The sequence below is a fragment of the Onychomys torridus genome, chromosome 6, assembly GCF_903995425.1.
Source record: "Onychomys torridus chromosome 6, mOncTor1.1, whole genome shotgun sequence".
Classification (NCBI taxonomy): domain Eukaryota; kingdom Metazoa; phylum Chordata; class Mammalia; order Rodentia; family Cricetidae; genus Onychomys; species Onychomys torridus.
The window spans coordinates 98,180,900-98,203,064 of NC_050448.1; the positions used below are offsets into that span (position 1 = coordinate 98,180,900).

The window sequence follows — 22,165 nt, forward strand, 5'->3', positions numbered from 1 at the left end:
GTTTATGTGTTACTGGGTATTATTGTTGTTGTTATGTTTCTGTCTTCTAGTTTCTTGGGGGATGATGTGGCTTTTGGCTCAGGTTAGACTACCCTACATGAGGCCTTATATGGCCAGGAGGGAGGAATGTCAGGATTTGCAGTGGCTTCCTTTCCTCCTTTGTGCTTTGATTCCATGTGGAGCATCCGCTGGAAATTGAAACAGGGTGATGTATTGAGATTGATATGTGATCTTAGTAACTGTCTGGGAGTAGCCGCTTATTGAATGAGAGGTTGCTGTCTGTGACGGTGATGGGTTGCTATCGGAACAGCCAGCTGTCACATTTCACATTGCTTACCCAGAGAGACTCAAGGCATTTCTAAAGAACATTCAGGGGCTGGAGAGATAGCTCAGCGGTTAAGAGCACTGGCTGCTCTTCCAAAGGTCCTGAGTTCAATACCCAGCAAGGACATGGTGGCTCACAACCATCTGTAATGAGATCTGGTGCCCTCTTCTGGCATGCAGGCAAACCACTACATATATAATAAATAACTCTTAAAAAAAATAAAAAATAAAAAACATTCAACCCTGTAGGGACATAAACCCTGTTTATGCTGTGGGAGTGCCAGTATAATAGAGGCTCCTTTCTGCTTGGAAACATAGGGTAGGCAGCAAGCAAATGGGCTTCCCAGTAAAGAATCTGACATCTGTACACATTGACTTTCAAATGTGAAGTCTGAACATATATTTGCAATAAAAGCTGTATATAATATAGTTCATGCTTGTAATATCAGTACTCCAGGTGAGAAGGCTAGAGAATCAACATTTCCAGGCCAGCCTTGGCTACATAGTAAGTTCCAGGCCAGCCTAAGTTATAATACATACTGAGAAACTTTGTCTCAAAAACCGAACAAAACTGAAATAAACCCTACAAAGTAACTATTTCACCTAAAGAAAATGGACTAATCAAAGGGCAGACTGGAGGGAACTCCTGTATAGCCACACAAGAGGGCAAAGGATGCTGGTTTTGCCCTGGACAGTTGAAATTCAGACTGCTGATTTTTTTGTCTTTGATTATCTCTGTGACTGTAAACACTGTGCCTTTTCTATCTTTGTCCCTGCAACACCGAGAGCTGAACTAAGTGCCTTGTTCGTGGTAGACAAACTTTCTATCACTGAGCTATAGTCCTAACTCTCTATTTGTAACCTACAGTTTTATTCCACGTTGTTTTTAGATTGCCATCCATCTGAAGAAGGAAGAAATACACATACACATTTTCCCCCCTTTTTCCTGGTCTAGTAGTCTCATGAGAAAAATACCTGGTGTTTGGTTGGTTGGTTTGGTTTTGGTGGGGATTTTGTTTATTGATTGATTGATTTTTGAGATACGGTCTTGCAAATACCTGCCAAACCTAGAACTCACTATGTCATGCAGGTTGGCCTTGAAATCTTAGCAGGCCTCCTGTGTGAGCCTCCCTAGTCCTGAGGGTACAGACATGTGCTACTGCATGTAGCTGCTTGCTTATTTAAAAAATTGTTTTTATGTGTATGGGTGTTTTGCCTACATCTATGTCTGTGTACCAGCTGATGCCTGCAGAGTTCAAAAGTGCATGTTGAACCTCCTGAGACTGGAGCTACAAACGGTTGTGACTGGCAGGTGGGAGGTGGGGATCAAAATTGTGTCCTCTGAAAGGACAGCCCATGCTCTTAGTCTCTCCAGCCCCACTTGCTTGGTTTCTAATGTAAATATTCTACTCAGACAGTCACCCTAACTGAAACAAAACCAACAAACCAGCTTTTCATCTATGTCCACAGGATGAGCAGTGGAAAAAATCATTTGTTAGTAGAACGGATGAGTAATTTCTTGCTGGAATACCTCACTGTATGACATTGTCTTAGTACATATCTTTCTTTACCATTAGAAGAAATTAAATATAGTCGGCTGTCTATAATTGTGTGCTCTGCTTCCACAGATTTATCCAACTTCAGATAAAAATATTTGGGAAAAATTGGTTTGTTTGGAATATACGCAATGCTTTTCTTTGTTTTTCCCTGGTTAGTGCAATATGGCAACTACTAAAATAGCACACGATATATCATGCAATATAAGTAATCTAGGAGTGATTTAAAGGAGGTGGGGGATATATGTATGTTTATGCAAACTCTGTGTCATTTTATATGAGGCAGCTTAGCATTCTTAGATTTTAGCATCTGAACAGCACGGGACCTGGAATTAGTTTCTTCTGGGGGACAACTGTGTAGCAAATGTTTGGCGTCAGGGGACACAAAGTAGGATTTGAAGCTCATCAGGCCGACTTCCAAAGACAAAACTGATGTAAAAATCCTAGCATTCTGCAAACTGGTGCAAGGTCAAAGGTTACTAAAAGCAAGGCTTAAACTATACAAGTGAATTTAAAGAGAAGGGAAGCCAGCAGATACCTGAAGCCAAGCGAGGAACCCAAGGTAAAGAAAGCAAGCTTCCAAAAGCCAATGGGCCGACAGTGTCTGAGAGTCCATGTGGCATGTGTGAGAATGGCATCTGTGGACCATGGGTGAGTCCATGCCGCAGGCGGGAGGCGAGTGGGCCTAAAGTGAACCCTGTGAAAAGGCTTGTCTGTGAAATTCTACCCATAAGCTCCATCAGTAGCGGAGACAAGCAGTGGTGGAGCTTGCCCCCTGCTTAAACTGTGAACCAGGAGACAGGAGCCTGTCCCACACACAGGCAGCAAGTTCTAATTCTCATCCCAATACCATGCAACTCACTGAACAGACAGGAGGCTGAGGGTGAACTTACAGTCCAAATTAGGATCTTCAAAAATGAGCAGCAGACACTGGTTTCTAAAGAAAGAAAGGGGGGGAAATGAATAAAGGGGTTCACATATATAGTATAGCTTCAACGATATTTTAACCAGAAAGAAAACTTTTAATCTCATAGTTATAAATAATGCTTATTTATAAATAAATACCCCCAGTGTAAAACCATAAATTAAAACTTAATTTGAAAGGGAAGGTGTAGAGAGACTCATGCCAGCAAGCTCGGCATATGAGAGGTAGAGGCAGGAGGATTGCTCCAAGGTCAAAGGTGTCCTAGGTTACAGACTGAGAGAGACCTCATCTCAATCAAGAAACCAGAAAAAGAGAGAGAGAGAGAGAGAGAGAGAGAGAGAGAGAGAGAGAGGGAGAGAGAGAGAGAGAGAGTAAGGAAAGAGGAGGGGGAAGGAGAGAGAAAAATTGGGACACAGGTTTTAATAAAGAGAGAGCCCCAGGGACCGTTCTGTGTCTGAAGAAGCCTGGTGTTCCGATACTAAAAGTTCCAAGTGCTCCGATACTAAAATGGAAGCCCCCGGGAACTCTGGGGGGCCAGCAGCATTTTGAGTCTGCATTTCTAGCGGGGATTGATGTTCCGAGACCCACCCATCTTCTCTTGTAGGTCTCCCTGGTTGTCCCAATCATTGACAGGCACCCTCTGCATAGCCCACTGACCAGCTTAAAGTTCTTATAGCTGACAGTCCGGGAACTCAGAGAACCAAATGTCCTAGCCTGACTTTGGCTTCATTTCCAGGGAACTCCAACAACCTACCCAAATCACAATATGGTTTTGGTAACTCTTAATTTCAGAGTTGTACAGCTGGTTTTATTTAAGACTTCAATGTCGACTTATCTTACTATCAATCTGTGGTAATATACTGATGGTCTAAAAGGTTACTGTAATTTGACTTGGGGTCAGTTTTTAAATAGCTGTGTGTTTTTAAGTGAACATACTGTCCTTTCTGAGAAGTGCCCTCTACTGTGCCCTCAATATGGGGCAACTGCACTGTGGAACTCATCACACAGCCTACTGGCTCTGCATGGATCGTACTTTGCCCACCAAATTCCTAACTTCTTCCGGGTAGCCTTTTCTTCCATCTTTATTTGATTTCTAGTAGGCTGGTTAGCACTTTGGAACAAATGAATGAGTGAGTACTTAAAACTGGGTTAGATTTCTCCTGCTACATGTCAGGCCCCATGACCCTCAGGTTGTCCTCATTGTTTCCGTTTCAAGTGAAAATGCCTAGCTACAAACCAGACGTGCTTGACCTGGACAAAACTTTCCCAGGCATTTGTTCTTAAGACTAGAGCATCTAGAAACATTAAGAGTATACAATGAGCCTGTGAAAGCCAGGGTGAGTCAAACCCAGGGCAACAAAGGCAGTTAGAAAAAATGAATAATTCTCTTTTTTAAAAAGCACATTATCCTCTTATGATATAATAAAGAAGGAGAGGAAAAACAGTGTTGGGCATATCAGAAAACTGCATCCCCTGAAAATGTATTTCCCTTATTCTACTCTGTTCTCCTAAGTGAGAGTTTTCTATTATTGCTTGTAGATAGGGAACTTAGAGCAAGCTGGACAAAGAAAGATGAACCTTCCACACAGAATTGAGGCTATATTTCCTAAAGTGTGAGCACTTAGGGGGAAATAGTTTATTTTGACGGTGCTAAATTGGGAAAAGACGGAAACGATAGAATTCATATTAAGAGGAAGCTGAAGTATGTTGTAAGTTGTTATAAATGCAAAGTAATTTCTCAACCTGAAGCTAGAACTGGACAAGACTAATGGCCCTCTGAGCTGACAGATGAGAGGTTTCTTCAAGTCTTTCTTAACCTTTTGTGGAACTCAAGGCATACGGGCCAAGTTTAGTTTGGCCAACTTAAGTACAGTTTATCTTTCAAATTCCTTCTGACCTATGTGAAAGTAGGCTTCGCCTGTTAATTCCTGTTTTGGTTTTTTAATAACTTCTTTTCCCAAAAATAATTCTGTTGAAGGTCAAATAATTTTCAAGGCTACAAGTTTCAAAAGAAGCTGAGCTACATTCCTGCATGAGAAATTCTTGTGCACTAATGATTCTCCTGAATTCCTCTATTACTGGCCGCTGGGCCCAGCTTCATTTTTAGTAAGTGAGCACCTAGCCTTTTAGAAATATTCAAAATCATTGTAAAATGTTTGTTTGACTATATATTTTATTGGAAATATAAAGGAATTTTTCCTAATTTTTTGAACTTGAAAACTATGCAAAATATTTACTTAAAACGTAATTACCAGCTAGTTCAATCTGGATGCAAGGTAAAAGTCCCAGAGTCCCAGGCGGCCTGGGCTCCAGGAAGTTAGGAATATTACTATCCTTATTAAGAATAAAAGACTGGACTTGGGTTTTGTTTTAGCATTTTAGCTTTGTGCTTTTAAATAGCCGGTGTCCCCTGTAAACACGCTCACTCTGAGGAACTGAAGCTAATGAGAAAACGTGTTGCTTTTATCTTCTCATCCTAGGTTGTTGGTGTGGCCCAGGCCATCAACAAGAAGTCAGGAAATGGTGGGACGTTCACTGAAAAGGATGAAAAGGTACCTGAGTTGGCATGATGCGGGCTTAGAAAGACACATTCTCTTTATAGCACGTGACCTCTGGAGCTAGGCATTGCTGAAGTGGTTGCTAAAAAAAAAATTGTGCTTACAGATGATGTGAATTTGTGTGTGTAAGGGGGTTGGGTGTGCGGGTGTGTGCACCAGCAATAATTAAGGAAGAAGGGTCGTGAATTTATAGACAGGGGCTTGGGAGAAGCTGGAGAGATGGGGTGGGATGGGGAGGATGCAAATACAGCACTCATCTCTGAAATTCTTAACAACACGTTTTTTAAGAGCAAAAAAGAAAAAAAAATGTGAATTTTAGAAGAAGTTCTTCCTTCAGCTAATGACATCACTGATTTGACTCGAGGGTGCTTGAGTATCGCAGGAACCCCAAGTTCTCTCCTCACCGAGCTACCAGCAAGCCCTGCCCTGAGCTGGGTGCACACAAAGGGTCCCTCTGTATTTTAGTGATCTCCTTGTACTTTCTATCAATGCTGTACAAAAGGTCATCCTCGAGGAGAAAACAACCCGGGTTGCTCTAAGCCCGGCACCCTGTACTGGCTGAACACTGACATTTTCCTCCTGGTGAAGCAAATTCCTGGTGTTATAAGCTTTGCACAGGGCAGCCAATGTATAAGTTCAGGAAGGGTTATGTGAATATAGCTTCCAGGAGAACGGCAATCGGTGTTACCTTACCATTCCCATCCAACTGTTAGGAATACATTCCACACACTACATCGGCAAGATTCCTTTCCAGCTCTCCCTGCTTACACCTTCGTTCTCCAGCACCTTGTGATTTCTCCTACAGAATATCATTGCACATTTGTCATAGCCCAATGCCTCTCCACTGCTCTAAGCCATGTTGCTGACAGGTGCTTTTCAATTTGGAAGACATTCAAACAAGACAGTTAATTTTGTTCCTGTGAGGTAGCAGTGTTGACATGTGTTTGCCCCATGTTTTAATTGACCTAGAGGTAACTTTATTGATAAGAGGTAACTTTCAAAGTCAGAGTAGTATACCTCTGTGCTATTTTTATTTCCACTATTTGTAGTCCACTAAAATATAACTGCCCTTAATAAATATTTAGACTGTATCACATCTTGACAAAATTTATCCACAGGTATGGATAAATCATGCCATCTAATGACCGTTTTAATCATTAATTTAACTGTGAGCACATCACCCTATTGCAGCATTATAATAATTCTATATTCATATTAAAAAGAATGTATTTGGGGGCTGGAGAGATGACTCCAGCAGTTAAGAGCCCTGGCTGCTCTTCCAGAGGTCCTGAGTTCAATTCCCAGGACCCACATGGTAGCTCACAACCATCTGTAGTGGAATCTAATGCCCTCTGCTGGCATGAAGTCATGCGTGCAGATAGAGCACTCATATACTAAGATAAATAAATCTTAAAAAAAGAATGTATTTAAACTAGTACCTGCAACCTTACATAACACTTAACTTATTATGGACAGTATTCTCTTAAATAGATGAGTTTTCATTTGTTTCAATAATAAGTTATAACCTATCTATTTGCTTCCTCATAGCCTTGAGTCTTAGTGTCATGTACAGTCTATACCAAATCTTGTACAGAGAAAAATTGCAATTTGACGTGGAATCACCATCTCAATTTCTTTCCTCCTCCTCATATACCATAAAGAAGCCTGAACACCCAGCCATCGGCTAGTTGTGCCATTTAGCTAAGCATCGGTTTGCAGTGAAGTCCTAATTGTATGCGTAACAAGCACCTACATTTTGGTATCAAACATTTACTTCAGCTGCAAGTGCTTTTATGTCTCAGGCACTGTTTCTAGACAGTTTTACGGGCAGTTCCAACCTGGCTGCTGTGGTCTCTGTTCTAGGACTTCGCTGCCTACTTGGCATTTTGTGGTATTGTCCTGCACAATGCTCAGCTCTATGAAACGTCACTGCTGGAGAACAAAAGAAATCAGGTACGTGTGGTTTCTAAAGAGAGCACGAAGCTCGTTTCTAGAGACAGTTAAGTTTTTATCCCAATCGTGAATGTGCACAGTTGAAATTCAGTTCATATGACTTGGTTTTGTAACCATGTTAGCTGTTTCTCTCTGATGGTTATTTCCTTTTCTATTTTCTGTGTTCAAAAGCTCCATCCCTGTCAGACATTGGTCTTTGAGAGATGTTGTGTCATTAAATAAAGCTCTGAGTAGCTGCTGTCCAGCTGTGGCCATCACTCCATCCCATAGTTTACCAAGGACCATCTTAGCATCTTTGGTCTCCCTTGTGTCTTTCCCGGTCTTCTTAGACCTGCTATCTGGATTTTTTTTTTTCTTATTTATTGCCAAAGTTGCTAATGTACATATTACTCTATAGCCATGATTTTTCTGTTAATTCTAATTTGTAATCACTCTGTATACATATCTGTATTGCTTTTGCTGTATAACTTTTAGCTTCCCCCCACATTTCTTAATTCCTTTTTCCGTTTCTTAGACTGTTTGCTCTAATGCAGTCTCATGTTCCTGCCCCTCACCCCTGCTCATAACTCTCACGAACTTTCTAGGGTTTTTCTTTTCCTAAGATGTCCCAATTCAGGACTTCCCCGTTTCCTGTCACCCTAAACTACCCACTCTGTGCTTGTACGTACAGCAGCCGGCGCTTTTCTTCAGGCTTCTCTCAGAGACAGTCTCTTTCTGGGTCTCTCAGCTTCGTGTTCCCTTAAATCCTGTTTCGTTCCAGCCTGTTATCAGCTGAGTGTTTAAGAAACAGTATTGATCAGGTAAGCCTTGTGAATACTTGCATGTATAAAATACCCATTTTCCTGCTCCACCTCTCTGGCTGGTATGACCCTGTGACCTGGAAAGCTGCATTTCTCTGATTTGAAGGGTTGTGCTTTGTCTCGTGACTAGCGTTCATGTTCTGCTGCTTGGCTCTTCACAGATGTTTCATGTGTAGTATCTATTTTATGTAAACATAGAGCCTATCATGTATTTTACATGTTCTTTGTGTTTCATGTGTTTTATCTGATGTTGATGTATTGTTTTGATTTCTAGGCTTTTTGTCATTTTGTCACTGCTTTCGTAAGTTAGTTCCACAAGGTCTCTTTTTCTTACCATGTCTGTATGTCAGATCGTCTGGTTAAGACTGGAGACTTAAGCAAACCTTTGGCATGTAATCCTAATTATAACTTTTTAAATCACAACCTTCGCCATCCTCTACTTCCTTTTTTTCAGAATTAATGCCATGTCTGGGACTACATCTCACTTGATTGCCATGGGTGAAGCCCTAAGTTCAATTCCTGGCACCAAAAGAAACAAGGAAAAGCCCAGTGCTGATAAAATATTAGTTATGCAGCTGTCTTAAACTGTGGAATTCTCATCTCCTCCTCTTATCTCACCACGTTTCATTTCAGTCTTTAATCTTACAAATGCAGCTGAAATAACACCACATTCCCATGTACTGTATCACGGTCCATGCTGTTGAGAAGCACGAAGCTTTGTGGGCTTGCCTCTGCTCATGAAGTACTCTTGGCTCCCTGTTGGTCTTTTCACGCTGGATGCTCCCATAATTCACTTCTCTGATAGTTCCCTCCCCCGTCTACCTTACTGAATCCCATTCTTCCCAACCTCAGTTAGAATGGCGCCTCATGCAGTAAACCTTCTTTCTGTCCCTCATCATAGAAATTCTCCGTGAGATTCTGGAAAGATTCCCATGCCATCCAGAAGCAAATGATAATTAATACCTAGAAAGACTCAAAGGGAACTTAATTTTTTTCCACAAAATATATTTATGTGAAATATAAATTTCTACTTCTCTACTCCTCCCAGACCTTTCTCATCTTTCTAATTACCCAATTTCATGTTTTCTCTCCCTCCCTCCCTCCCCCCCTCTCTTTTTCTCCCTCTCTCCCTGTCTTCCCCTTTCTATCTCTCTTCTCTTTTAAAAACAAAAATGAAAAGCCCCCCCCCCCACCCCAAGAACTTTATTTTGTGTTGGCCAGGTCTTTCTGGGCATTGGACCTGCCTTGAGGTGTGGTTTATATACCCACAGACACCTCATTAGAGAAAATGGATTTTTTGTAAGGTATCCCTTACAAATAACTTCTTGGTTAGGACTCTGGGGCTACTTCCCCTTCTCTGTGCTTGGATTTTGTCTGATTTGGACTAGTGATGGTCTTGTGTGCGCTGTCACAGTCTGAGTTTCTGTGTATATCAATCCTGTTGTGTCTGGAAGGCTGTGCCTTCATGGAGTTGTCCAACACCTTGGGTCTTGCCATCTTTTTGCCTCCTCTTCCGAATAGATTCCTGGGCCTTAAAGGGAAGGGTTTTTAAAAAGACATCTCATTTACAGCTGAATGCTCCCAACTCTCTCATTCTCTACACCTTGTCCACTTGTGGGTCTTTGTGTTAATTATTACCTACTGCAAGAAGCAGCTTATTTGATAAGGGTTGAATGATGTACTGATCTATGGGTATAGGAATATGTCATTAAGAATCACTTTATTGCTGTCTTCATTTAGCAAAATAATAGTAGTAAGTTCCCTCTAGGGCCTGTGGTCTATTTAGTCTCAGATTCTTGGCCACTTTAGCAGTGTCAGAATAAGTTCCAACTTACAAAGTGAGCTTTAAGTAAAAAAAAAAAAAAAAAAAAAAAAAGTGATTGGTTACTCCTGTAACATTTGTGCCACTCTTACACTGTATCTTTCAGGCAGGTCACTGTTGTAGGTCTCAAAGTTTGTAGATGGGTTATATTGATGCTTACTTTCCTTCTCTGTTAGCATACAAAGTACCCTTCAGAACCATGAATGCTAGTCAGTAGGAGTGAAGATTTTATTTGGGCACCAGCTCAATTTCATTTTCCATGTTCTACAATATAAGTTGTATCATCAGCAATAGGACCTCACTAATGTAACCAATAGCCTTGGAAATAGTCTTTAATTAACAGGGGAGTCTAATGGGACCCTTTCTGTAATGACTCAATAAGATGCAACCCATTTCTAACATTGGAGGTTTTATTTGGTGGCATAAGATGTCTAGTTGGGACATTCTTTCCCCATTATACAGTGAATCCATTTAGTTTCCTTTCATATATTTTTACTTCTATGGAAGTAGGTTTCCATATGGTAGTTCAGAAGGCTATTAATGTTAGTTATCCTTCATTCCCCATGTTCCCTCCTTTATCTTGCCCTCCCATTCCCCTTCACCATTTAATCCTCCTAGTCTGGTTTCCTCTTTATCTTTTTATAACACTAAATTCTATTTCCCCTTCCTTGGATGATCTCCTATGCCTCCTTGATCTCTTACTAGCTACCTACCCTCTGGTTGTTTGGATAGAAATATACATATATAAAGCTTAAAAGCTACCATTCATATATAAGAGAAACCATGTAATATTTTGTTTTTTTTTTTTGGGGGGGGGTGGGGAGTCTGGGTTACCTTCCCCAGGATGGCTGTTTCTAGCTTTGTCTGTTTATCTGCAAATTTCATGACTGCATTTTCTTAACAGCTGAATAACATTCCACTGTGTAAGTAAATGTACAGCATTTTCATCATCTATTCATAGTTGATGGAATCAAGGCTGCTTCCAATTTCTGTCTATAACAAATAGAATACCCATGAACATGGAAGAGCAAGTGTACCTGTAGTAAGATTTAGAGTCCTTTGGGTATATACTCAAAAGCAATAGAGCTGCGTCTTGTGGTGTATGGAATTTCAGCTTTTTGAGCAGTTGACACACTGATTTCCATAGTGGTGGTCTCAGTTTTATTTCAAGCAGCAATGAATAAGTGTTTCCCTTGCCCCACATCCTGTGCTCTCATCTGTCTCTGTATAGTCTCTAGCCCATTTTTAAATTGGGTTGTTTGTTTTCATAATGTTCAATTCTTTTAATTCTATATATTTTCTAGAGACTAACCCTCTGCCAGATATATTTAGATTTTCTCATTCTGTACGCTGCCACTTTGTTTGAATGGTGTTGTCTTTTGCTGTGGGGAAGCTTTTCAGTTTCATGAAGTCCCATTTATTAATTGTTGGTCTTAGTACCCTGGCTAGCTGTGTGCTGTTCAGCAAGTTCTTTCTTGTGCCAATGAGTTTAAGCTTATTCCCCATTTCTTCATTCATCAGATTCAGGGTATCTGGTCTTATGTTGAGGTCCTTGATCCATTTGAAGTTGAGTTTTGTACAGTGTGATTTTAAGTATGGATCTATTAATCTTCCTACATGTAGCTACCCAGGTTGATTAGCTTCATTTGTTGAAGATTATGCTCTTTGTCCATTGCGTAATTTTAGGTTCTTTGTAAGACATCAGGTGACACTGGCGTGTGGAATTACATCTGGGTCTTCACTTTTATTCCATTAATCAATGAGTCTGTTTTTATGCCAATACCATGCTGTTTTCATTATTATCTCTCTGTAATACACCTAGAAATCTGGAATGGTGATACTTTTATTATTTAGGAATGTTTTAGCTATCCTGTTTTGTTTTGATTTTCTCTCTGTGTGTATTTCTTCATGAAGTTGAAGATTTTTCTCCCAATTTATGTGAATAATTTATGTTGGAATTGCATTGGATCTGGAGATTGCTTTTGGTAAGATGGACATTTTCATAATATTAATCCTACCAATCCATAAACCTATGAGATATTTCCATCCTCTTATATTTTCTTCAATTTCTTTCTTCAGTGTCTTAAAGTTTTTTCCTTGTTTGGAGTTATTCCAAGGCATTTGTTTTTTGAAGCTATTGTGGAAGGTATTGTTTTATTGATTACTTTATCAGTGTGTTTGCCATTTGTTTATAGGGAGGCTTCTGATTTTTGTGTGCTAGTTTTGTGTCGTGCTTCTTTGCTGAAGGTGTTTATCAGCTGTAGCAGGAATCTTAAAGGTTCTTATTAATAAAATCAAACCTGAGGCCAGTTATTGGGGTGAATGCTGGAAGATCAGAGAAACAGAACAAACCACAGCTACCTCACCTTGCTAGCTCCTCAGGTGATCCTGTTTCCTCAGGCTGGAAGCTTCTGAATCCTCATCCCAATGGCTCTCAGCTGAACTGTGCTGCTCCAAAGCCTGAACGCTAAACCAGCCAAATGCTTAACTAACTAAATGCTTAACTAACTCTGGTGCTTAGTTTTCACGTCTTATATATCTTTCTACTTTCTGCATTACTCCCTGGGATTAAAGGCTGGGTTTCTGGGATTAAAGGCGTGGGTCACCATACTTAGCTGTTTCTAATGTGGCCTTGAACTCACAGAGATCCACCTGGCTCTGCCTCCCAAGTGCTGGGATTAAAGGCGTGCAACCACCACCGCCTAGCTTCTGCTATAGCTTCCTCTGACCCATTTTCTAGCCACCATTTCTGACTCTGTTCTAGTGGCTGTCTGTTCTCTGACCCCAGATAAGTTTATTAGGGTACACAATATTGTTGGGAACACAACACCACCACAGTCAGCTGTAGAAGTCTCCTGGTGGAGTCTTGGGGGGGTCTTTTATACATAAAATCGTACCTTCTGGAGATAAGAATACTCAGACTTCTTCCTTTTCTACTTGCATCCTCTTGATCTCCTTCACTTTTCCTTTTGCTAAGACTTTGAGTGCCATATTGAATAGGAATGGAGAAAGTGGACTTTGTCTTGTTCCTGATTTTAAAGGAAATGCTTTGAGTTTTCTCTATTTATGATAATTTGGCAGTCGGTTTGCTCTAAATTTCTTTTATTATGTTATGTCCCTTGTATCCCTAGTCTCATTGAGATTTTTTTTATTATGAAGTGATGTTGTATTGTGTCAAAGGTCTTTTCTGCATCAATTGAAATGATCATGTGGTATCTGTCCTTGAGTCCATTTGTGTTGTGGATGATTTTATTGACTCACATATGATAAACCAGTCCTGTATCCCAGGAATAAAGGCAACTTTATCATGATAGATAATTGTTTGATGTGCTCTTGAATTCAATTTGTAAGTATTTTAATGAGAAGTTTTGCATGTACGTTCATAAGGGATATTGACCTATAATTTCCTTCCTTCCTTCCTTCCTTCCTTCCTCCCTCCCTCCCTCCCTCCCTCCCTCCCTCCCTCCCTCCCCCTCTCTCTCTCTCTCTCTCTCTCTCTCTCTCTCTCTCTCTCTCTTTTCCTTTCTTGGGTCCTAATGGTTTTGGTATCATGGAAATAGTGGCTTTGTAAAAAGAGTTAGTTAATGTTCCTGCAGTTTGTGTTTTTCAGAATAATTTGAGGAATGCTGGTGTTAGTTCTTCTTTGATGATCTGGTAGAATTCTGCTCTGAACCCATCTGGCCCTGGGCTTTTTCAGTTAGGAGATTTTAAATTACTGTTTCTATTTTACTTGGGATCATGGGTTTCTTTAAATTATTTATTTCATCTTGATTTAACTTTGGTAGGCCATATATATATCAAGGAATTCATCCATTTCTCTTAGTTTTTTTCCAGTTTGGAATACCGGTTTCTATAGTATATACATAGTTTCTATAGTCTGGTTTTCCTCAATGTCAGTCGTAATATTCCTTTTCATCTCTCATTTTATTATTTGGGTATATCTCTGTCCTTTGGTTAATTTGGCTAAAATTGTGAATCCTGTAAATCTTCTCAAAGAATCAACTCTGTTTCATAGAGCTTTGGAGTGTGCTGGTTTCTACTTCCTTGGTTTTTGCCATGAATCTGTTTCTTCCAATATACTCTCTTTGGGTATTATTTTTTCTTGTTTTTCTAGAGTTTTCAAGTATACTTAACGTGATATTTCTCCCTTTTTAAAAAATATAGGCAGTTAGTGCTGTGAACTTGTCCCTCAGAACTGTCTTCATTGTGTCCCATAGATTTGGGTGTGTTGTGTTTTCAATTTCAATTCTATTTCATTTTATTTCAATTCTAAAAAAGTTTTAAATGTCCTTCTTGATTTCTGCCTTGCTCCAATTTTCATTCTGTAGTGAGCTGCTCAGCCTCCACGAGTTTGTAGACTTTCTGCCATCTCTCCTGTTGTTGATACCCAGCTTTAATCCATGGGTCAGAGAAGATGCAGGTCATTTGTCTTAGTTACTGTTCTACGGCTGTGAAGAGACATCATGACCTTATAAAACTCTTACAAAAGAAAACATTTAATTAGGGGCTTGCTTACAGTTTCAGAGGTTAGTCTATTATCATTATAGCAGGGAGCATGGTGGCAGAAAGACAGGCATGCTTCAGGAAAGTAGCTGAGAATAGAACAGTACACCCTGTCCTGTCTGCAGGCAGCAGGGAGGGAGGGAGGACGGAGGCAGGGGAGAAAGAGACTGGGCCTGGCATGGGCTTTGGAAACATCAAAGCCCACCCCAGTGACACACCTCCTCAAACAAGGCCACCCTTTTAGGGCCACACCTTCTAATCTTTCCCTGAACAGTTGACCAACTAGGGTCTAGATATCCAAATGTATGAGCCCAAGGGGCTATTCTCATTCAATCCAACATAGTGTTTTTTCAATTTGTTTGTATCTGTTGAGACTTAGTTTGTTTTAATGTGTTACCAATTGTGAAGAAAGTTCTGTTGGCAACTGAGAAGAAAGTCTGTTCTTTATCGTTTGGTTGGAATGTTCTATAGATGCATTAGGTATATTTGATCTATGATGTTATTTAAATCCAGAGTTTTTCTGTTTAGTTTGTGTCTCAGTGACCTGTTTATTGGTGCAAATGGTGTACCGAAGTCACCAACTATCATTTTGTTAAGGCCAATATATGATTTTTGGTTGTAGTTATGTTTCTTTTATGAACTTGGATGTCCTTGAGTTTGATACATGAAAGTTTAGAAGTACAATTTCTGTGCCTGGTAGTGGTGGAGCACGCCTTTAATCCCAGCACTTGGGAGGCAGCCAGGCAGATCTCTGTGAATTCGAGGCCAGCCTGGTCAACAGAGTGAGATTCAGGACAGGCACCAAAACTACACACAGAAACTCCTTCTCAAAAAAATAAAAGAAGAAAGAAAGAAAGAAAGAAAGAGAGAAAGAAAGAAAGAAAGGAAGAAAGAAAGAAAGAGAAAATGAAAAAAGAATACAATTTCATTTTTGTGTATTTTTTCTTTAATAAGTATTTAATGTCCTTCCTTATGTCTTCTGATTAGTATTGGTTTGAAGTCTATTTTGTCAGGTAGTAAAATGTCTACACCTGTTTGCCTCATACTTCTATTTGCTTTGAAAACCTTTTTCTATCTTTTCACCCTAAGGTGATAGCTGACCTTGTTGATGAGGCGTGTTTCTTGGATGCAATGGCAAGATGAATTTTGTTTCCTAATCCAATCTGTTAATCTGTATCTTTTTACTGGGAAATTAAGACCTTTGATATTAAGAGTTATTAATGTAAAGTTATTAACTCCTATTGTTTTGTTGTTGCATGTGTCCTCTTTGGTGCAGTTAACCTCCTCTTCAGACTGAAGTTTTCCTTTCAGTATCTTCTATAGAGCTGAGTTGGTGGACAGAAATTGCTCTTAATCATGAAATTTTTTCTTTGTTCATTAATTGCGATTGATAGCTTTGCTGGGTATAGTGGTGTGGGCTGGTGTCTGTGGTCTTTTGGAGTATAAGTCTGTCAAGGCCATGCTGCCTCTCAGAGTCTCCAGTAACAGGCCAGGTGTTATTATAATGGGCCTGACTATAGGTGACTTGGTCTTTTTCCTTCAAGTTTGAGTATCTTTTCTTTGCTCTGTACATTTAGTATTTTGATTATTGTGTGTTATAGGGAGGTTTTTATTTTTTATTTTATTTTATTTTTGTTCTATATAATTGGTGCTCTATATGCTTCTTTTGCCTTGATAGGCATCTTTTTCTTAAAATGTAGGGACTTTCTCTTCTTTGAATTTTGTTAAATATATTTACTGTGCCTTTGACTTGGGTTTCTTCTCTTCCCTCTATACCTATTATTTGTAGACTTGTTCTTTTCATGGTGTCCCAGAATTCATGATTCATGGATGTTTTGTGCTTGTTTTTTGTTTGTTTGTTTTTGAGTTAACATTTTCTTTCTCTGAGCTATTAATTTCTTCTACCTTGTCTAGAAGACCTGTTATTCTGTCTTTTATGTCTTTTAATCTGTTGGTGAGTCTTACCTCTAAGGTTTTTGTTTGACCTCCTAAAGAATTAGGAACTGATTATATTAGTCTAAGTACCAATAATTTTTCTACTTTACTTTACTGACTATACTACTGATCCATGCAGAATTGAATTACCTCCACAGCCACGGATTTAACACTGCAATGGGACCTTGCTCATAAATAGCCTTTAACCTGTTGTAACTTTATTCTACACACAACTACATTGTAAGCTGTCACCTTTTCTCATTTAGGTATTGCTCGACCTTGCTAGCTTAATTTTCGAAGAGCAGCAGTCATTAGAAGTAATTCTGCAGAAAATAGCTGCCACTATTATCTCCTTCATGCAGGTGCAGAAGTGCACCATATTCATTGTGGATGAAGACTGCTCTGTGAGTATAGAGTGTGACTGCTTTTTGCAAGATGGAAACATTTTCTTGAAAACACTTTCTGCTTTATTTTGCCTTAGAAGCCACCCCAACTCCAACTGCATATGAATATTTATGCAAAACCAATACAATGGTGAAGTAAGTATTTTTGAAGTGGAGTGGAGATGAAGGTGTTTAATGCCCTTCGCTGACCATGGATGTTTGTGTGCTGCCCCTGCTGGTGGCTGTCTCTCTTAATGGGGAAACATCTTGTTATTTAGTCAGCGGTGTGCTGACTAAACCGTCAAGAACTAGGGTGCCCTGGTACCAAAACAGATAGACTTCCATTCTGAATGGGTTGAGTATACAATTTTCTTTCTTACTAGAAATTATTTAGAAACCAGAAGGTCGAGGTGGGTGGTTTGTGGAACTAAAGGTCTTGTAGGTCCTACATCATTTTACCAACAACAGGGAATGACTCACTGGTCTGATTCACAGGTTTCTGTTCATTGATATATAGCATTAGGAAGCTTTTCCTGGTGAGATAGCTGGAGCACTCTCATAGGGCTGGTTACTTATACTTGAATGCTATGTGGTGTTTCTGCCCTGTGTTTGCCTGAGAGTCAGAGCACTGGCATTCCACAGTGTTCTTTATGCAGATTTTATCCCTCCTTGCCGTATGACCCAGTGGAATATTCCTTGTGGTGGTAGCTGTTTTTTTTCCTATAGTCTAAAGTTATCAGGAAAAAGGAATAATACTGTCACTTGAATGGGTCAGTTATAATTCATTTATGAAATTAGAGTTGACATTTCTGGCAGAAGTAGAATAATAAGAGACATTTAATTATTTAAAATTTTTAATTGCTTAGATATTAAGACAATTCATTATCCTCTAGATTATTGTGTGTTAGAATGGATGCATTGATTAGTATAAAATTAATAGTTAATCAAATAAAAATTTACTTTACCAAAATAATAATCAGCATTTTCATATTTCATATGAAAGTTCGTATTTCTATTATTATAGTTTAATATAAAATGATTAAAAATAGTTGCTAGCTTTTTAAAGTTCAGGTCAGAATTCATTAATTCAGCATGCCAACTTATCATCCTCTTTCTATGGCCTTCTCTTTAGCATTTAAGTATAGAGGCATTCTTTTTTTAAAAAACCTAAATCTCACTTTATTAACACTCAATGGAATTTTTAACAGTTAATACCTACTGAGGTAACAGACTGGTTTAGATTAGTGTGGTTTGACCCTCAGCTCAACAATGTGGCTAAGAATATACTCTGCTCTCTTTGGAAAACATACATTGCTAAGCTTAGGCAAGAAATTAGTTGAGATGATATTACAGTTAGTTGTGGTAAAAACTCCTTCAACATGAGTGAAATTAACAATGTAAGCCCTTCAATATGTACTCAGCTCTTCCACTCCCAGATTATGCTTTTATTGCCTTATGTTTGTGTTTCCTTCCAACTTCTCTTCATTCAGTTGTAAGTGCATCATGGAGCAATATGAATTTTGTTTTGTGATGTAATACAGAACTATTTCCTGATATCACTAAGTCTCCATAATCATCTTATTGCTCTTGTAAAATATTTCGGAATGGTATAGCTCTTTCGGAAAGAATTCTTGGGCTGGGGAAATAGCTGAGCCAGCAAAGCTCTTGCCTTGAAAGTGTAACAACCTGAATGTGAGATCAGAAGCCACAAAGCACTGCCAACACGTTGGTGCAAGCTTGTAATCCAGTGCTTGGGAGGCAGAGACGGGGATTCTTAGAGTCAGTCAGTCAGTCTGGCCAGTGAGTGCCAGCTTAAAGAAGATTGACAATATTCCTGAAGATGACACCAGAGGGTGTCTTCTGGCCTGCACACATTCTCTGTCTCTCTTTCTCTCTCTCTCTCTGACACACACAGACATATAAGTACACATGCCTATGAACACATGCACACATGAACACACAAACTGGCATATACATACACTTATGAACACACACGCAACACACTTGTGATCACACACACATGAACACACTCACACACACTCAAACACACATGCACACATATACTCATGAACATATAAGCAAATCAGTGCACACACTTGCACATACACACTCATGAACACACACACACACACACACACACAGGAACACATGTGAACATATCCATAAAGAGAAGGCCTGGGATTTGCTAGCAGCAGAAGTGTGTGCTCACAAAGCTCTCTAAAGTAAAATGAGACATGGTGTGAGCCTTTAATAATAGGAAGCACCTTTGAGGATGCTGTGAATTTTGTGTTTGGATTCATTTGGTCAAGAATATGGAGGATGTGTGCAAACACTGGTGTCGTCAGTGTCGCACAGCATGTGTGCGTGTGTTGCGTGCTTTTCATTGCCTTGTCCAATGTCCCAACACTTGTCATTCTGTTTTCAGGATTCCTTCTCTAGTGTGTTCCACATGGAGTGTGAGGAATTAGGAAAATCAGCTGACACTTTAACAAGGTAAAATAATGTCCCCATCTGTCTTTATCACACTATAACGTGCTGCTAAATAACTGCCTTGTTACTAAGTTTATTTAAGGTGTGTAAGTGATGGGCTGTTTCCCCCGCAAAGATAATTTTGTTTCTCAGAATACTTTTTTTGATGTCACTATGCCAGAGTTTTCCACTGCATTGACCTGAGATTATTTCTTTCAGCAAATAGTGCTTTAATTAGTACAGGCCTTGTTCTATTGTTTTAATGAACTCATTCAGTACTGTTCTTCAATTATATTTTCCTGTTTGCATATATGGAAATATCTTAGATTCCCTGGCAACCCGTTTCTGTAATTCTGTTCTGAGTTGGAATTAGCCATGAGAATTTACCCAGTAACAGAAGGAGGCTGATTCGATGATCCTCATCTTATGAATCTCTGTTCCCCCTCTGGCTAGATTAAACAAGATCTGTCCATTCAGTTCTTTTCCATAGTTCCTGAATGCTTGCTCATTTTTCTTTTCATTGTTATTACTGTGAAAAGCGCGTGCTGTGTTTGTACGATGGAGGATACAGGTTATCCCAATCTGGCAAGTGCTTCCTGGGAGACTTTGAAGTGGTTTTAGGGCAAACTACTAAGTGTTTTTACTCATATTTCTTTTCATCCATACCAAAACACTATATTGTTCTCTTAATTGATAGGGTATTCTAAAGAATAGAAATTCACTAAGATGAGGTAACAGGATTTTTTAGGCATTTAACATATTTTTTATTTCTCAAAAGCTATAGATACAATTTAATTTTGTGATGCTGTTAACAACTTTATTGCTTTTATCACTATATATAAATATGAGTAAGTATGCATTCCTTACTATGGATAATTGCCTTTATCTCCATCGGACAAAATGAATCATATGATGCTTGTTACAGACATATAACAAAGTTATCTAAACTTACCTTTTAGTACTTATGCTGCAGCATGTACCTGTATAATTAAATTTCTATGTTGACATTTTAATTTTTATTATAGATTCAACCAGTATCTTCTAATATCTAGAGATAGCTGGACAAACCTAGTGACTTATGTAATAGTGACCTCTGCTGGTAAATGCACATTTTTCAAACAGCAAAAGCAAAGATATGTTTGATTTCTTTTTGATAAGTTCTCTCTGTAGGCTGAATGGAAGGTATTTTACCATTTATAATTATGTAGCAATTCTAAGTCATTAATAAAGTATTTTGTAAGGGATAACTACACTAGTGTGATTGTTTGAAAAGAGTCAAATCCTAACTGAGTTTTGAACTAATATTACGGTAATGGAAACCATCCCTCTCAATGTCTTCCATCAGCCTATCATTTTAAAGTTAGCCTTTATTCTGATGACAGAGTGAAAGACCATTTATTCACTGGATAAAATTAGTTAAAGTGGTTTTTAATTACTATAAGATACCTGCCTTAACTTTATGAAAACTGAACTATGAAAGATGTTTAGCAACTTTAACATTTTGAGAAAGTATTGAGTTGATATTGATTACTGATGGTACAGTGATTGGTACTCTCTATTCCTCAGTATTAAACATTTCAGTAGTTCAGAGTTCATCCACGAGATGAAGTACCATACAATTTATGTTAACAGTTAAATAAATCATTTGCATTTTAAGCTCTTATCTATTGATTCAGAATTATGGGGCCTGAGGCTAGGGATGCAACCCAGTTGATAAAGTATTTGCCAAGCATGCACAAAGCCATGGGTTTGATCAATAGTACTGTGTAAATCAGGTGTGGTTGTACACATATGTAATCCTAGCACTCTAGAAATGGAGGTGGTAAGGTGGTAGGATCATACAGTCATCCTTAGCTCCATAGAATGTTCAAAGCCAACATGGACTAGAGACCCTGTCTAAAAAAAAAAAAAAAAAAAAAAAGATAAAAATTCATGGCTGTTTTAGGCTACTTTATTTTATATGTTTAAGTACTGTATTGACCAAAGTTTTGAAATATTAGATATCAAAATATAAACAACTATCCTGGTGAACCCTGTATATCTTCATTAGAATTGTCACATTAGTAGGATGAAGTTAGTTTTTGGGAACTGGCTTATCACTCCAGATTCCAGAAGTAGGGCACATTTCCAAATAAATGGTGGGCAGTTTTCTTTCTGTGCTATGATACAGAGCTCGGGCTGGAGTTTGTGCTAATTCCTTATTTTAAGTAGACATTTTAGTCCTATCTTTCCATCCGACTCATTTATATGTATTTTAAACAAATGTGCCTTTTAATTATGAAATGAGAAACATATTGAATTATCCTTTGTATTCATATTGAATTCTCATATATATATATACAAACATATATACATGTATATTCCAGCTAGTACTTGTTGCTGATTATTAAATTTGAAAATACAAATATAGTTCAATTGAAGAAAAACTCTAATGCCAGGATAACTGGGCATCTAGTGGAGGAATGTAGAATGTAGGCTTTATTTAATTTTAGGTTTTTCTACGTACTAACTGTTGTGCAACTTATTTAACCCCTGAAGACTCAGTGTCTTCCTCTGTAATGACAGAATTGTAGTAAGGCTTAAAAGAGCCTAATGCCTATAAAATTTCCTCAAAAACCTTCCGAGTATCCTCTGCAACTGCTGTCCCGGGTGGGTGTGGTTTTGGTTTATACCATCCGGCAGTGATTCCTGTGGACTTCTGAAATTCAGAAAGGCTTGTCTTGCCCAAGTCCCCTGCCCCTGCTTTCTCAGGAATGTTCTCTCATGCAGCTCATCCACAATGCAAATGTTTAAATGTAGGACTTAGCCCTGCTCTTCCAAAAGGAGATACTAAGACCTGTTTAACAAAAGGAGATGCCAAGACCTGTTTAAACATGTGGTGCTTGCTAGGGAGCACACTCTGGACAAATAGAAGGGAGAATGATGTCGGGGAGGCTA

The 22,165-nt window shown here is 38.9% G+C and overlaps 1 protein-coding gene across 3 annotated transcripts in view; it reads left to right on the forward strand.

Annotated features, from left to right (window-relative positions):
• Positions 1 to 22,165, forward strand: part of Pde5a (phosphodiesterase 5A) — a 136,164-nt gene that overhangs the window by 39,080 nt on the left and 74,919 nt on the right. For all 3 annotated transcript variants that reach the window (XM_036191556.1, XM_036191557.1, XM_036191558.1), the window contains exons 4-7: positions 5,286 to 5,357; positions 7,227 to 7,316; positions 16,643 to 16,780; positions 19,185 to 19,252. In XM_036191556.1, coding sequence (XP_036047449.1) covers positions 5,286 to 5,357; positions 7,227 to 7,316; positions 16,643 to 16,780; positions 19,185 to 19,252 — 368 coding nt within the window. The remainder of the gene's footprint in view (positions 1 to 5,285; positions 5,358 to 7,226; positions 7,317 to 16,642; positions 16,781 to 19,184; positions 19,253 to 22,165) is intronic.